Source organism: Equus caballus, chromosome 1, assembly GCF_041296265.1.
Source record: "Equus caballus isolate H_3958 breed thoroughbred chromosome 1, TB-T2T, whole genome shotgun sequence".
In the NCBI taxonomy this organism is placed as follows: domain Eukaryota; kingdom Metazoa; phylum Chordata; class Mammalia; order Perissodactyla; family Equidae; genus Equus; species Equus caballus.
This window is the reverse complement of record NC_091684.1, coordinates 2,503,845-2,518,916: the sequence shown is the minus strand read 5'-3', so window position 1 is coordinate 2,518,916 and position 15,072 is coordinate 2,503,845. Positions and strand designations below refer to the sequence as shown.

Below are 15,072 nucleotides of genomic sequence, written 5' to 3'. Positions count from 1 at the left end.
AATGACTGTGAGTGGACTATTGATGCACACGGCAACCTGGGTGAATCTCTAGAATTATGCCAAATGAAGAAAGCCGATTCCCAAGGGTCACGTACTATATGATTCCGTTTCTGTAACATGCTTGAACTGACAAAGTTATAGAAATGGCGAGCAGATCCATGGTTGCCAGGGCGAAGGAGGGGATAAAGTGGGTGGCGGGGCGGGGGCGGGGTGTTGGTTTGAAAGGCAGCACCAGGGTCCCTGTGGACACGGAGGTGTTCTGTACCGTGACAGATTCGGTGTTATGTCCTGGTTGTGATTCTGCCTCGGAGTTTCTCTAGACACCACCAGAGGGGGAATCTGTGTAAAGGGTCCCTGGGCTCTCTCTGTATTATTTCATACAGCTGCACAGGAATCTACAATGATCTCCAACTAAAAAGTGTATTTAAAAATAAGTCGTGGCGCCTCCGTGGAAGTTCAGAGTTTTAACTCATTTATAGGTGAGTCAGGACTTCAGCCTCGAGTCACCTCTCCTTTCAAGAGAGAGGAAAATGCGATGGATTCCCGTGTGTGGTGGACCAGGAGTGGTGACTCATCGTCAGACTTATAAATAAAAACGTGAGTGTGTGGAAGTCGAGGCGAGGATTTTGTGACGACGCCCAGTCACTCTTCAGAGGGACACACACCCAGCTCTGAGAACCGCATGTGTCCTTGTGAGGAAGGAGCAGCTTCTCTGTCGTGGAGCATCCTCATTATCCACTGTGATAGTCACCCTCAGTGAGAGCTGGAAGTCCCATGGGCCCTTGTCGAAGTCGCCGGCACTGGCTGAGGTGGGTCTGTCATTCTAGCAGGTGCAGCATGGCGGCTGGAGCCCTGTCTGGGTCCTCTGCTCCTGTGACCTCCGTCTTCACAGTGACCTCCTGCCACACCAGGGCATTGGGGTGGGCAAGGGGCTGCTTACCCAGCTGCTCCTCTCCCAGCTTTACTGCACTTACCTGATGGCCAGGAGCAGGGTCTCTGCCCACTGTACGGGCTCCTGGGCCTTTCTTCTTCCCGGAGACTCTGGTCCATATTTAACAGACGTCCTTGGGGGTAATTCTCATGCTCTTTTGGGTTTGCAGATCACTTAAAAAAAATCTCTGAAAGGTTGTCTGCCTGGCAGCGGGGCAGAGGGGCTAGGGAAAGGGAGAAAAGGGGAGCTCCCTGGTATGCCCTGGCTCGGTTCTCACAGTTCTTTGCAGTGCTTCCAAACAGAATCTAGAAGATGCGTTTATCAGAAAGCATCCTTTCCTTCCCTCTCTCTCCCTCCCCACCAAACCGCATGCCCTCGTTTTCTGCAAATTTCACTTCCGATAGAGGTTTGTACGAGGTCAACATACATTTGACTTCTTTGAAAACGTTGTACTTAGGAATAAAGGTTATAACCCAAACCCTTAATCCCTTCAAATCTCTCTTTTAGGAGACACATTTAGAAATACCGTTCATGTGTCTGGGGGTGGCTGTCGATTTATCATGAGATGAGCCCTTTCTTCCCACATTTCATGTCTGGTTGACTGTTAGAATTGAAGGGCATCTCAACAGGAGCCCACCAATCTCTTAATGATTTTAAGATAGTATCCAAATAGAATACGTGTCATTCCTGGCAAGGAATGCTTCTAAAGTCAGTAAGAAGCTACCTTCTGCAATTTTGTTGAAAGACGGCATTTGAAAACTGAGATGTTCGTGAAGTCGGGAAGTGCAGTTGGGAAGGCGGGAAGAGTGGAGAACATCTCCCAACATGACGCTGGGCCTGTGGCCATGTGAGACGCAGCGCCCAATCTTCAGGCTCAAGGAAGAATATCCCCCAACCAGCTCTCAACCCGTCCCTTAGGCCTGCTGCACGCACCTATAGGCTGCTGCTCCAGCCATTTCTCTTCTCCCCGTGAGTCTAGACGGGGGATCTATCTGGCCAGGCAAGCTGGAGCTGTGTGGCCTGAGTTGAGGATTTGCCAGAAAAGTCTCACTTTGATGGGGACTGTGTGTGGCCACCTCTCTGGGCCTTTTGGTGACCCGAAAAATCCAGCTGCTGAGCAGCCATGCCCTCCTCGGCGCTCAGAGCAGGGCAGCAGCCGCCAGAGAGGCCGGAGTGCCCCCAGAGCAGCGCGGGGCGTGGCGAGGGCTTCTGCTTCGTGTGCTCAGACCCGCGGCCTCTCTGTCTTGTTCCAGAATCAAGACAAAAGACATGTGTGGGTAGCTCCGGGCGCAGAAACACCGTGGGTGCTTGACAGGAAGCTGACTGTCCCTCCAGCTCCCTGGGGTTCTGTCCTGCCGGCGCGGACACTGTGGCCCACGTGGCTGCACCAGGGCTGCCCCGGTCCTCAGTCCTCATGAAGCTTCTACATTGCCGCCTAGGGTGGCACTGTCAGACTCTTGATCTCTGCCTCTGGCTTCTAGAAAGTGCACGTCCAAGTCAGCCTTTGGCCGCAGCCTCCTTGCCCCACGGCCTTTGGTGGACCAGTGCTCCGTAGCGGGTCAGACCCGTCCTTTATCTGTGGGGAAGGCCCAGTGCTGGAGTCTCCGCTATAAGTCAAGGCCGTTCCCAGGGCACAAGATGAGATGGGCCAGCCAAGTGGAGGGGTCCCGCTGGGCTTTGCGATCAGGGCCCCGTGGGATTTCTCCCTGCTCCACACAAGCAAAACTCCTCTCCTGCACGGTTTCCAGATGTGGACCAGATTCTCTGACCTATGACATTTACATCCAGGCACCAATGGCCAGCTGACTTCTCCCTCTGGGTGGTATTTGTGTTTGCTGAGACACATGGGTTTTAAAGGGAGGGGCGTGTCTCTTCAGGGTTCCCCGGAGTGAGGCCCACACCCAGCCTGCCCCAGGGGAGAAAAAACGGGCATCAGCTCTGAGCCGCAGACCCTCACCAGCCCTGCCGCCGGCCCTGTGCCCCTCTGCCAGGCTTATGGTGAGGATCCCACCTGGAGAGGACGCGCCTTGACACCCTCCAGAGTGCATGTGCCCACCGCCGACACCCCAAGTGTCTGCCCTCCTGCATGACCACGGCCTGGACCTTTGCCCTCTCTCCTCCCTGCACTGCTGTGGCAGAGGGCACAGTGTGGATATTTGTCAAACTGCCAGCAGGGAGCCACGGCCTGCACTTGGAGGTCCTCATGGGATTTGACAGGGGCTCTCTGACCCTCCCCTGGGAGCCTGCTCCCCCTCTACCCCGACCTTGGGTTTCCATGGAAATGATGAGGATCAGAAGGATCAGATTCATCCTTTCTTCTCTGTAGATAAACTGTGTGACCCCAAAAGGATCCATGTCAAATGCCATCTGCTTGATAAAGTCAAAGCCGCTTGACAACCCGGGACACTCATGAATTACACGGCATCGCGCTGCACGCTGTTTGTGAGTTGGCCATTTTCGCGGATGTCTTGGTTCTCTCTACCAACGCAATGGTGCCAGAGCCCAACGGCTCCCATCTGGGAAACCCTGCAGACCAGCAGGGCCCGAGGTGCGAGCCACGCATTTGCCACACTGGCCTCCTCGTGAGCACCTTTGGAGTTTACTGTGGCGCTCAACGGGCGGTGCAAACAGGTCCATTGATCAGAGAGCCTCGTCTGGAGATAAAACTGCTTACACAGATCAGGATGAAGCTCTTCTGCTTATATTTATTACCTCCTCGGAGACCCTGAGACAAAAGTGGGCAGACTGCGCAATTAATTTATTAATCTAATGACTTCCTGGATGAAAGGATGACGGATGCCGTCCTGGTCTCAGATACGCATCAGGTTCATGCAGGCAGCGTGGCAGGGCCCTGGGTGCCATCCCGCCCTCTTCTCCAGCACCCCCGGCGGTCCCAGATGGGGGCTCTGATTCCATCCAGTAAATATTGAAGACGCCCAGCATTGTTGTGCAAATGCTGATTAGGGAACAGAGCAATTTCAGGATGCTTATGTGAGTCTCCATCTGAGCAGGCTGCAGCCTGGTCAGTGCCCCGCACATGGCCCGTCAGCTGGCATCGCCAGTGCGTCCCTCAGCCCCATCTTCTCCCCGCCAGCACAGCGACAGCCACCTTGCCGGCTTGAGCTGAGCTCCTGGGAAACGGGAGGCCTGACTTGGAGTCTTTGGGCTGCTCTGCTTCTGAGGTTCCAACAGTGTTGGCTGTGGCTCCCCATGGAGCGGGCGCCTCGGTCCACCCGTGACCTGGGGATAGGGTCTGTCACAGCCCTGTGGGTGGGCTGCTTCAGCCACACCCCACCACCCCCAGCCCCTGCTTCCAGAGGTCAATGACTCTTCCAGGCAGGAGTGACCACATAGGGGCCAGAGCATTTGCCAAAGCCCAAGGGCCTACTGTGTGCCAGGTGCTGAGGCCACAGTGGGCTCCCCAGAAGTTAGTGGGGGGCTAACTGAGGTGCTCACACTGGGAAGGTGTGTGCCAGGCTGGGCGGGGCTCCAGGGGTGGGGCTGCTTGGCTGGAAAGGAGGGGAGGCGGTGGAGGGTGAACCCTAAGATGCGGGCCTGGAGGTGGGGCGTTGGCTGCCTTTGGGAAGGGTGGCTGAGAGGAGGACGGGCAGAAGTGGAGCTCCTGAGGATGTGTCTGTACTTAGCCAGCTGCTCTAATGCTCCCAAGGGAGGGACAGGCGTGTCCCCTGTGGCCCCCATCTTGACCCCGCAGTACCTGGGTCTCTGTGCAGGTGGCCCCAGTCTGCTCTGGCCTGGGACCATCAGCAGGATTCGTGCAGCTGTAGGGGCCACGCTGGAGGGGCAGCTCAGGCTCTGTGCTTGGGATTTGGAGGTGGGCCCGAGGGTCTCCTCGGGGGAGGGAGAGCCGTTGGCTCTCCTGCTGGCTGCAGGCCCCATCCTGACCTGGTCTGTTGAATGCATGGCTCCCATCTTGGTCCCTGCTGGCCCCCATCCTGATCCAGGCTCAACCTGGGCAGATAGAGCGGTCACAGGGTTCTGTCCAGTGGGCACCCCACGATGTCCTTCTCAGACAGTACTGCTGGAGTCCCCTCAGGCCTGCACCCTGTTGGCCAATTGCAGGTCCCCACAGCCCAGAATGAGATGCAGGGTTTGCCACTTGGCTTCCAGAGCCCTTGGCTCAAGCCACTGGCTCCTGCGCAGCTGAAGCCCTGGCAGCCCCGAGGTGGGGTTCTGGGCCGCGGTGCTGGCTGAGACCTCACACTCCCGTGGCCTCTGTGTCTCCCCTGCATCCGGCCCTCTGCCTCCCAGGGTGGCAGGAAAGGCGTGGGAGCACGTGTTACAGATGCAGCACCCGTGAACCTGGACACTATCATTACAGCCGGTGCTGTGCTGGGTGTGGGGAGGGGGGCGAAGCTATGGGATGCAGAGTAGCAAGTAAAACAGAGCAGGAGACCCTGGAGCCTTCTTGGGCGCACCCCAGCTCTCCATCACTTACGTAAGCTCCGTCTCCTCCTAATGTCAGTAGTGACATCTTGGGGACGCATGGTACCTCCGTCTACCAAAGCTCTCATCAGCCAGAGGCTTAAAGCTGATATCACCGAGCACAAATAGGATGCGGGGTGAGACGTGGACATCCCCTTTTCCTCTCCTCGTGCAGTAATCCTATCAAGTGCTCCAGGAGGACGTGCAGCCGGGCAGGAAGGAGGAGCCCCCTGGAACCCCAGCCTGAGGTGCTGGTGAGCGGGACCCACCCGGTGCCCTCAGCGGGCTCTGGGGAGATCAACTCTGTTCCCATTCATTGCCTAGAATTGAAGTTATCATACTTAATGTATTTGTCCCCAAATTGGTGTTGGAGAAAAATATTAACTCTGCCTTTGGGGAGATGCCAGGCTAAGACTGGAGGGCCCTTGCTACGTGGAAAACTCTGAATGCACCGTGGCCAGTGCCAAGTGGAGGCAGCTCAGCCCCGGGATCAGGGGTGCAGTGACAGGCAGGGTCCTGAGCCCAGGCCAGAGGCCACGGTGTCTGCACTGAGCCTTGTGGGAGTAAATAAAGGTGGCATGGGGGGCACTGGGAGGCCAGGCTGCAGGTGACAGGGGGAGGGGAGGGCCCCCCTGCTGTCATCCACCATGGGGGGTCCAGGTTCAGGGTTGTGAGGCAGGTGTCTGTCTGGAAACCCAGACGTGGATTGTCTGCCTCCATCTTACCCTTCAGTTAGTTACCTCTTTAGAGCCTGGAGATGCTGGCTCTCCATCCAGGAAAGGCCCCCAGAGCTTCCTTTAAAAATAAGTAGAAAATAATGAGCCCATCCATTTACAGAAAACATTGAGTGAATAATGGCGTGGGTGGAAGGCAGCAGGCAGGCCGTACAGGCGATGGGAGTCACTGAGATCTGGCAGGGAGAATGGAGGGTTTTAGGTGGGGGAGGCAGGAGGATGGGGCCAGGCGGTGTCTTGAAATGGTTGCTTGGGAGGCCGCTGTGGAGAACAGATTGGAGAAGATCGAGAGAGGATGTAGGGAGGGCGGTCAGGAGGCTGGGGCCATGATCCAGGGAAGACGCTCATGAGCCTGGGCCTGGGGCGACTGGGGGGCAGAGGTGGGGCCCCAGGCCTGCTCACAAAAGACTGTGGGTCTGGCAGTGCCAAGCCCCTGACCAAAAGCACCAGTGAGCCCCCCAGGGCCTCCCCAGGCCGGACCCTTGAAGAACCTTATCAGGAGGACGGACCCGCAGCGGCTCCGGGCAGGGTGGCTCCCACCCACTCCTGAGGCCAGTGGAGTTCTCCACCCGGGTATCTGAACGGTAGGCAATCATTTCTCCTAGTCATTTTCATGAAAATCCTGGGTTTTCTGGCCATGAGGTGCAGACAGAGCAGGGCAGCTCGCAGGCCTAGGACGTGAGTGGAGGGCAGGCCCGTTAGGAGGGATTAATGTAATTCATAAACAATAATGAGCTCACACCTGAAGGTACCCATTCCTGGGAGAGAGGGGCCAGCAGCCTGGGGTTCTGCTGGGGTCCCAGGGCCCCGGGGAGCCCTGCCAGGGTCCGTGGACTCCCACCTTCATGAGCAGATGGACGCTTCCCCCGCACCACCCCCCATCGGCCTCAGGCACCGTCCAATAGGTCCCATGATGCTCCCGCTGAGCTTTCTGCCCCTTCACAGATGGTTTCCTGCCAGTGACGGCCAGCGTTGGGGTACCCTGGCCTTGCTCAAGGTCCCTGTGCCCTTGCCTCTGGTGTGAGCGGATGCAGCCCTGCACACTCGGCCTAGTTTGGATTTCTGCCTCTCACCCTCAGGGTGAGCGGAGGCTCCGTGGACCGGAACTGGTGATGATCTTCTGGTGGGTGGGGCCAGCTTCTGCGCACAGGTGCCCCTTAGAGCGGCGAGTGGCTCCTGTGTTGGAGTGTGCAATCTGGAGGTAACCCACCAGCAGAACAGGGCATGGGCGCACCCTTGCTGGGAGAGACTCCGGCCCCCTGAGAGCTTTGGACGACTGGAGGCCAGAGCCAGGGGGCTTTTTCTCTGCTTAGACAAACGTTTTAGCTTTCTATGCTTTTCTTCCTCCAAAATGGAAACCCACCACTCACCGCTGCCTGAAGCCATCCAAAAATTAACTATTAGATGCTGCAAACAGTGAATGATTAGAAACTAGCTCGTGTGATAGGTCTGTGTGGGGTCAGAGGATATTAGCCCCACGCCCTTTTAAAATGGATTCTTCTTCCGAAGCTGCCTTGTCTGTTTCCAAGAATGAGGCCGTGTGGAAGACAGCTGTCCCGCTGGCCACCTTTTATGTCCCTCTTCTCTGAACGCCTGTGCCCTAACGGCCGCCAGGCGAGAGAGCTCTGCAGCTGCTGAGAAGCCTGGTGGCAGCGCACGAGGGCCTCAAGGGCGGCGGTGAGTGGGGCGGGGCTTGGCGCCTGGGGACAGGCGCTGTCCCAACAGCCATCGCCATGTGGCTTTGCCTTTAGGAGCAGGAGCCGGAGGCCTGGAGATGCTGCAAGCAGGAGCCCACGGGTCCCTCAGAGGCTCTGCGAAGACTTGAAGGAGGCGGAAAGCTCACAAAATGGTCACCAATGGTGACGTAGAAAAGATACCCCAAATTGACAGCCTAGGGCCTGACCCCGTCCCTTTCCCAAATGAGTTCTTCACCCCCTGAGAGTGCACAGGGGCTGTGAAGAGGAAGGCGGGAGAGGCTCGGCCATCCAGGTAGTGCCCGCGGCTGACTCTCTGTAACGCTTCATTCAAAGCCATTTAAGAACCTGCTACCAGCTCTCCCCAGGGCAGTGCATTGCCAACATGTAACAAGACATCTCTACGTCTTCTCTCCTCTCTTTCCCTTTCTCTTCCTTGAGAGGAGCCGCTCTCTCAGATCTCTCTTCTCACTCTCACACCAGTGAGCGGGGGCCTCTGCCCTCCTGCTCCTCCTGCCTTTCTACCCAGTTCCTTCTTCTCACGCGTGCGTCAATCTTGGGCCTTCCCAATACCCCCCAACTCCCCCCATTCTGTGGCCTTTTCCTGGTTCTGTATCACGAGGCCTCAGGAACCGAGCTGGGAAAGAAGAGAAAGGCCATGAGCACTTCTCTGGAAAGTGTGTCCCCTGGAGGTGACGATGCCACTGCAATGCCTGTGGGCTGTGCCCAACCTGTGGTCTGGTCCCTCCAGCCCCTTCCTCATGCTTGAAAGGCTGATCTGTGGCCTGATGACCCAGGCCTTGAAGGTGCCTTCCCAGGCCTGTCAGCTGGGGTGGGTACCGGCAGGGGGTGCTGGTGGGGGACAGTTGTGGGGAACACAGGAGACCTCTGTGGCATGGATCACTTCTTTGGACCACTCTCCTGGCGTCTAAAGCACAGGATGGAGGCCTCGTGGGGCAGGGACATTCTGCATGTCTCTGTGCAGGTGAGACAGCTGAGGCACAGGGTTTCCCAGGGAGCAGGTGTGGAGCGGACTCAGGCCCCGCCTCCTGTTTGACTCCATGGTGCCTGCACAGCGGGTCGATTCCCCCTGTTCCCCATGCGGTGTGTTGGGCATTGGGCGCTGGGCCATGTGAGGAGTGAAATGAGGCCCAGGCCTCAGGAGGCAGCGGGAATTCAGGAATTGACGTGCTGGGTGATGGAGGAGCCGGCCCAGGGTGGGCCTCGGCTCTGTGGGTGCCTGGGGTGTGCATTTGCGTGCTGTGTTGGCTCAGGCACGTGGGCTGATGTTTATGGGTCCCGTAGAGGAACCTCGGAGCCCAGCCTCCACTCCCTTCACTGTCTGAGAAGCTCGTGTTTCACACCTGCTGTTGCCATCAGGCTCACACACACTTGTATGTCAAATTCAGCCCTTAAAGTTGGGTCCCCAGTCTCTCATTCCAAAGGGGAAAGGAATAAATGTTTATCGAGTGCCCGTAGTTTGCGAGGCATGGGGACACACTCTTGCACATGGGGTCCCTGTGAGGAGCGCTGTACAGAGGGCACACGGCCTCTGTGGTCTGGGGCTGGCATCCTCAGGGCAGGTGGGAGGCCAGCCTCACCCCCACCGGCCCCGCACATGGCCCCGAGCTCCCGGTGAGGTGGCAGGAGTGCAGACTCCTCACCAGCTGTGCTTTCCCTCCAGGTGAGTGAGACCATGTAGCAGAGCCGCAGCGAGGTGACAGCTGCCCGAGCTTGGTGTGCACAGCCCAGCCCAGACGAGCGACCCGCCCAGGCGGCCCTTGGCCACCCTCACCATGTCCAAGAAGGGCTCAGGCGGCCGAGGCAAAGGGGACAAGGCTGAAGTCCTCGCCGCACTGCAGGCCGCCAATGAGGAGCTGCGGGCCAAGCTCACCGACATCCAGATTGAGCTGCAGCAGGAGAAGAGCAAGGTGGGCCCCCCATGCCCCTGCCCCTCCCCACTTCTCCACACCTTCCTGGGCCCCCGAGGTCTGCCCAGAGCCATGTGTAGCCAGGTCTCTGTGGAAGTGCCCACCCAGCTGGTCCTGCGGCTCCGAGGGGCTCTCCAGGCAGCTCAGGAAGACAGACAGCTCTTGGGGGGCCCTGGGGGAGGTGAGGAGGTGTCGTGAGAGTGTCTCCCACCACAGGTGAGCTGCAGACGGGAGCCCCGGCCATGTGGGAGCAGCCCTGGTTCCCAGCGCGTGTGCCGAGGGGCCTCGTCCCGTGGCACCGTCCGCAGAACGCTCCTTCCTCCTGAGCTGTCCACAGTGGAATTGAACCCAGATGGAAGTGGTAGCACCCCTGCTGGATAAAGGAAACAGCCAGGCCCTGGGCATAGAGCTTCCAGGTGTGGGGGATCAGCTCTTATAACCGACCTCAGAACCGCTGGGGCAGGCTCACAGAGATGGGGGGTTCCCCAAATGGCCCCCCGCCCAACACCCAGCTCTTGGAGTCCTTGCAGCCTGTGGGGAATGCTGGGCTTGTGCTGGTGGCTGAAGGGGGCCTCTAGGAGGGGCTGCTCAGGGGACACAACCTGCTCAGCACCAGATCCAGCCCCGAGGTGGGCTGTCCACTGGCTCCCACTGCCCTCCCTCTCTGCCATAACCTCTGCTCTCTCCTCTCGCCCACCCAGGAGCCACCAGGAGGTGGGCACGGGCTCCGGAGGGGATGCAAAGAAGAGAGGATTTGGGAGAGGGCAGCGTGAGGCGAGGGTGAATGATCCAGGGCCGGATGCCCTCCCAGAGGGCTTGAAAGGCCCGAGGCTGCGGATTCGTGGCTATAGCTCTCCCCGTCCTTGCCCAGAGCAAGTGGAGGAAGGGAGGCAGGTTATTTGGGGCCAGTTGCTTCCTCTGAGTTACCAGCCTCCTGGTTAAATCACAAGAAGAGAAATGTTTTGTGACCTGTGAGACTATGTGGAATTTGGATTTCAGCGTCTGTAAACACAGTAGTTAGGACACAGCACGTGCATCCACACACTGTCGCAGAGCAGCTGTGGCAGAGACTGAGCCACAAAGCCTAAAATACTTAGCATCTGGCCCTTTACGGAAAATGCGTGCCAGCCTGTCCTGGGCGCTTACCCTCCCTCCTCAGGTCCCCTGCTCTGTACAAAGGGCACAATGACAGGACCTGCTGCCTGGAGCACAGATGCTAGGAGGTGGCTATCATGGCCACCACGTGGCCTCTCCCGTGGCCAGGCCACCTCGCTGGGCCTGTGGGAGAGTCAGAGCCCGCAGAGGGCTGAGGTCAGGATGGAGGGAGCCGGGGGACATCGATGTCAGCACCAGCTCTGTGCCAGGCAATCACCAGGTCAGCAAGGACAGCTCCAGGAGGCCCAGACACACTGCCTGGCTGGAGCACGAGGTGAGGGTGCAAGCATCAAGTGGCCTGGGATGGAGAGTCACCCCAAAACACAGAGACTGTCAGTTCTGGCACCACTGTGAGCCCTAGAGGCATGCAGGCACTCCAAGCATCTTGTCCTGGCCAGACTGTAGCTGCTGCCGGCCAAGCTCAGACATCCCTCTGGCCCTCCCCTCTCTTGCGTTTGCAGATGAAAGAGAAGAAGACATGACTTGTTAAGAACCCAATGACAATGAGACCCTTTGTTTTATTGGGTAAGCATATAATGGCAATGATCTTTTCAAAACATCGCCACCACATGGTGGAAATTGCAAACTACAGCACTTTGTGCGCAGCTCAGATTGTCGGTCTACCTATGGCAGCAGCATCCTACATATTTCATATGCAGTTTTGTCAAAACCCATCCACCCCACCGCATCCTGAGGGGGCGTGTGCCGGTCCCTCACCCCTCAACAGGCCCCAGTCTGGCGGGTTGGAGTTAGTGGCTTTCCCAGCGCCAGGCAAGAGCCCCAGGGCTGGTGTCTGAGGTCCTCCGGCCCAGACCCTGTTATTTATACGACACATATTGATTTATTTTTTGAAAAGATGAAAAACCTCTTGGTACAAAATTCAAAAGGAACAAAGGAAAAGGCCCAGTGTGAATGAGCCTCTTCTTTGAGTCCCATGCCCCCAGCTCCCTTCCCAGAAGGTTCCAGTTACACTTTCTTGAATGCACCTGCGTGAGCCTCTCTTTTTAAAGCTTAAATGATGGCTACAGATGGCTCAGCAGTTCCTTTCTCTTCTTAACTTCACAGAGTGTCTTCAAGGGGTTCCCTGTGGAACATGGGAGCTCGCATCGCGCTCCTTCATGATTCCGCCGGGCCCAGCACAGTTGGCCTGTCTGCTGCATCCAGGCTGTTTCCAAATTTTGGCTGATACAGCAGCCGTGCCGTGAACGCCTCTGTCTGCATGTCTTGGCCCACATGTGCCAGGACGCTTGTAGGATAAATTCTTGCACGGGGACTGCTGGGTCAGAGCATGACTGACAGAGTGCACCAGGGCCTTTTGAGATCAGAGAGGGCCCCTGGTGAGGTGGATGCTCAGCGAGGCGGAGGCAGAGGGAAGCTCCAGGAGTCAGAGCAGTGGCCGGTCCTCACTGGGCTGGGTTTGCTGGCGAGATGCCGGCTGCACTGGGCGGCCCCAGCACATTGGCCCTCCTTCCTACAGACATCCTAGTTGCCCTGGCTTGGAAAAGGGCTCTGAAATCTTTTTACCTCTGTTGATAGCTCTTTCTAGTTAAGACCCCTCAGGCTGCGGTTTCCAGACCTCTCGCTGTGTGTCAGAGCTCCCCGTGACCCTTGTTAAAAATATGGGCCCTCAGCCTCACCTTGGACCTGCAGAATCAGGAGCTCTTTGAGCCCTGGGCGCAGGGCCGTGTTTTAGCTGCTCCACGGCCGCTCTGAGGCTGAGCGCGCCTTCCCCACAGGCTCGGCCTCAGGTCCTGCTGCCTCTGGGCTGCCGTCCTCCCTCCCTTCTCCCCGCTTCGCTCCGTGGCTGAGCTGAAGTGTAGGGGTGAAGGGCCTGGATTTCCTACATTAAAGAAACTTCCAGGTGGTGTAGAAGGTAATGATTCTTCATTGTCTTCTCAGCTCCCAGGTGCTGTCGCTAGCCCAGAAGCAGGGGCTAGGGTAGGGGAAGCAGGAGGGGTCCAGGTAGACCAGGGATGGCGGAGGGCCCCCCGGCCACCGAGACCTGGGACATTCTCTGAGTCTCCCCCAATGTCATTAACCTGCCCCCTCCCTCTGCCCCACCCACCTGCTGGCTCCCACTGGTGCCACCAAGCCAGACCTGCACCTGCCCAGCCAAGCATCATTTATACATTATAGGTTTTAAAAAAATGCACGTGTGGGCTGGCCCGGTGGCGTAGTGGTTAAGTTCGTGTGCTCTACTTCGGCGACCTGGGGTTCGTGGGTTTGGGTCCTGGGTGTGGACCTACATGCTGCTCACCGGGCCATGCTATGGCGGTGTCCCACATATAAAATAGAGGAAGATAGGCACAGATGTTACTCAGTGACAATCTTCCTCACCAAAAAAAATATAAAAGCATGTGTGTGCATGCATGCGTGTGCATACAGATAAAAATATGGTGGCTAGACGGGCACCCAGCACCCAGAATTAACACATGCTGTCATTCGGGTTCAAATATAAATGGCCCAGAACCTCACAGACCCCCTACCCTCCCGCCGAGGTGCTGGGTTCGAGGCTGGCTTCACCCACACCCCCTGAGAGGGCTGGCCCTCCCTGGGCCTCAGCATCCTCCTCTGAGACTGGAAATGATGGTGCTGGTCTTGTGGGACAGCTGTGAGGAGGCCGTGGGCTTGGCTCACGTAAGGGGCCCGATGGTGCCTGGCACACGGGGTGGGGTTTGTGGTTTCTGCCACCGCGTCTGCCCCTGTGGGCGGTGAGCTGGGAGCAGCCCCTTGGTTTCCTTTACCCTCAGGATGTTTGTGGCGGCTGGAGCTGCCCCTTGTCGTGTTTCTTTTCCGGCTCTTGCCTGCGGGTTCCCTTCCCTCCCTACAGTCAGTTCTCAAACAAGGACACGTCTGAATTGACCCTCTGTGTGTCCTGAGAGGGGGCTCAGGGCTGAGGCTTCGTGCAGCCTCTCAGAGACCAGGCTGCGGGAAGCGCTGAAGAAATCCACGCCTTTTGTCTGCTTGTCTGTCTCAGCGACCGGAGCTTTCCCACAAAACGTGGAGGGTTGTTGGCCTGCAAAATGCATGCCTCCATCATGGCGAGGTGGGGGATCCAAGTGAGCACTGGTAATTACAACACCTACTGACAGCATCCGTCCTCATCCATCCCTCCGAGGTCTGCCCGTGCGCGGTAACTGAAGTCCTCATTGCAACTACCAGACAGATTTATGTGACCGGACCCCGCATGGGGAGTTGGAGCCTTCTGTGTGATTTCCAGCACATTTCAGATGCTCCTGAAGCACCCGAGGAGGAGGGCCTAGTTCTGGACCTCACGATGCAGTCACTGGACGGCCAGAAGGACCCTTCTTAGGACAGACCAACTCTTTCCCCAGGTCCCCAGGCATGCCTGGACAGGACAGAGCAGCCCCTCCCAAGCGGGTCTGGAGTCTGACCATGACCCCGGAGGCCCTCACGCCCGCGGGTGGCCCATGCAGCTTCAGTTCCCGGGTGCCGGCTCCTGTCTCTTCCCCGGGAGTTTCTAGCACGTGGGAATTCTGCAGCTGCACCCTCTCCTTTCGAGGATCGCGGTTTCCAGGAAGGAAGGTCCCCGCTAAGAACAGAAAGAAGCCCATAAGCATGGCAGCGACGAGCGCAGCATTTCAGATTTCAGGCCAAGGGTTCATTCATCGCTGAGGGACACTTGAGTGAACTGAGACTTGACAGTAAAGAAAAAATGATTTAAATATAAACAGGCCCGCCCTGCTACCGGTCTTCTGTCAGGAGGTTTAAACGGGCCCATCTCCGATGAAGAAGAGCCTTCTGGGAAGAGGGAGGCAGCCTGGCAGGGAGAGAAGCTCAGAGGGAAGAGCCTCACGGAGGCCCTGTTGAAGTTCACTCAACATTGTCTTAAAGAAAGTGAGGGGTTGGGGTCCTTTAAAGTGGAAGAAGCAGTAAAAATAATCAGGGCGACAGGGTCACCCATGTTTCCATTGCAGACTTGAGAAAGCTCCAGCTGTCCTGTGGGCACAGAGCAGCCCCCCGGCTGCACTCACGGGGTCTCTACGGCAGGCCATGCCCCCAGTCATGCACAACCCTGGAACCATGTGCGAGGAGTGAACACAAGGGATGAAGGAGATGCACCCAGACATGAACCCTGCTGTTAGGAAACACTCTGAGGGTCGTCCAGGCCTCTGGCTGTGAATGGGAGGCGGCCCCTCCCCACCTCCAGGCCTTGACTGCCA

At 57.7% G+C, this 15,072-nt stretch overlaps 1 protein-coding gene across 50 annotated transcripts in view; it reads left to right on the top strand.

Annotated features, from left to right (window-relative positions):
* Positions 1–15,072, top strand: part of JAKMIP3 (Janus kinase and microtubule interacting protein 3) — a 129,535-nt gene that overhangs the window by 43,251 nt on the left and 71,212 nt on the right. For all 50 annotated transcript variants that reach the window (XM_023636846.2, XM_070248279.1, XM_023636859.2 and 47 more), the window contains exon 2: positions 9,487–9,733. In XM_023636846.2, coding sequence (XP_023492614.2) covers positions 9,599–9,733 — 135 coding nt within the window. In that variant the 5' untranslated portion in view covers positions 9,487–9,598. The remainder of the gene's footprint in view (positions 1–9,486; positions 9,734–15,072) is intronic.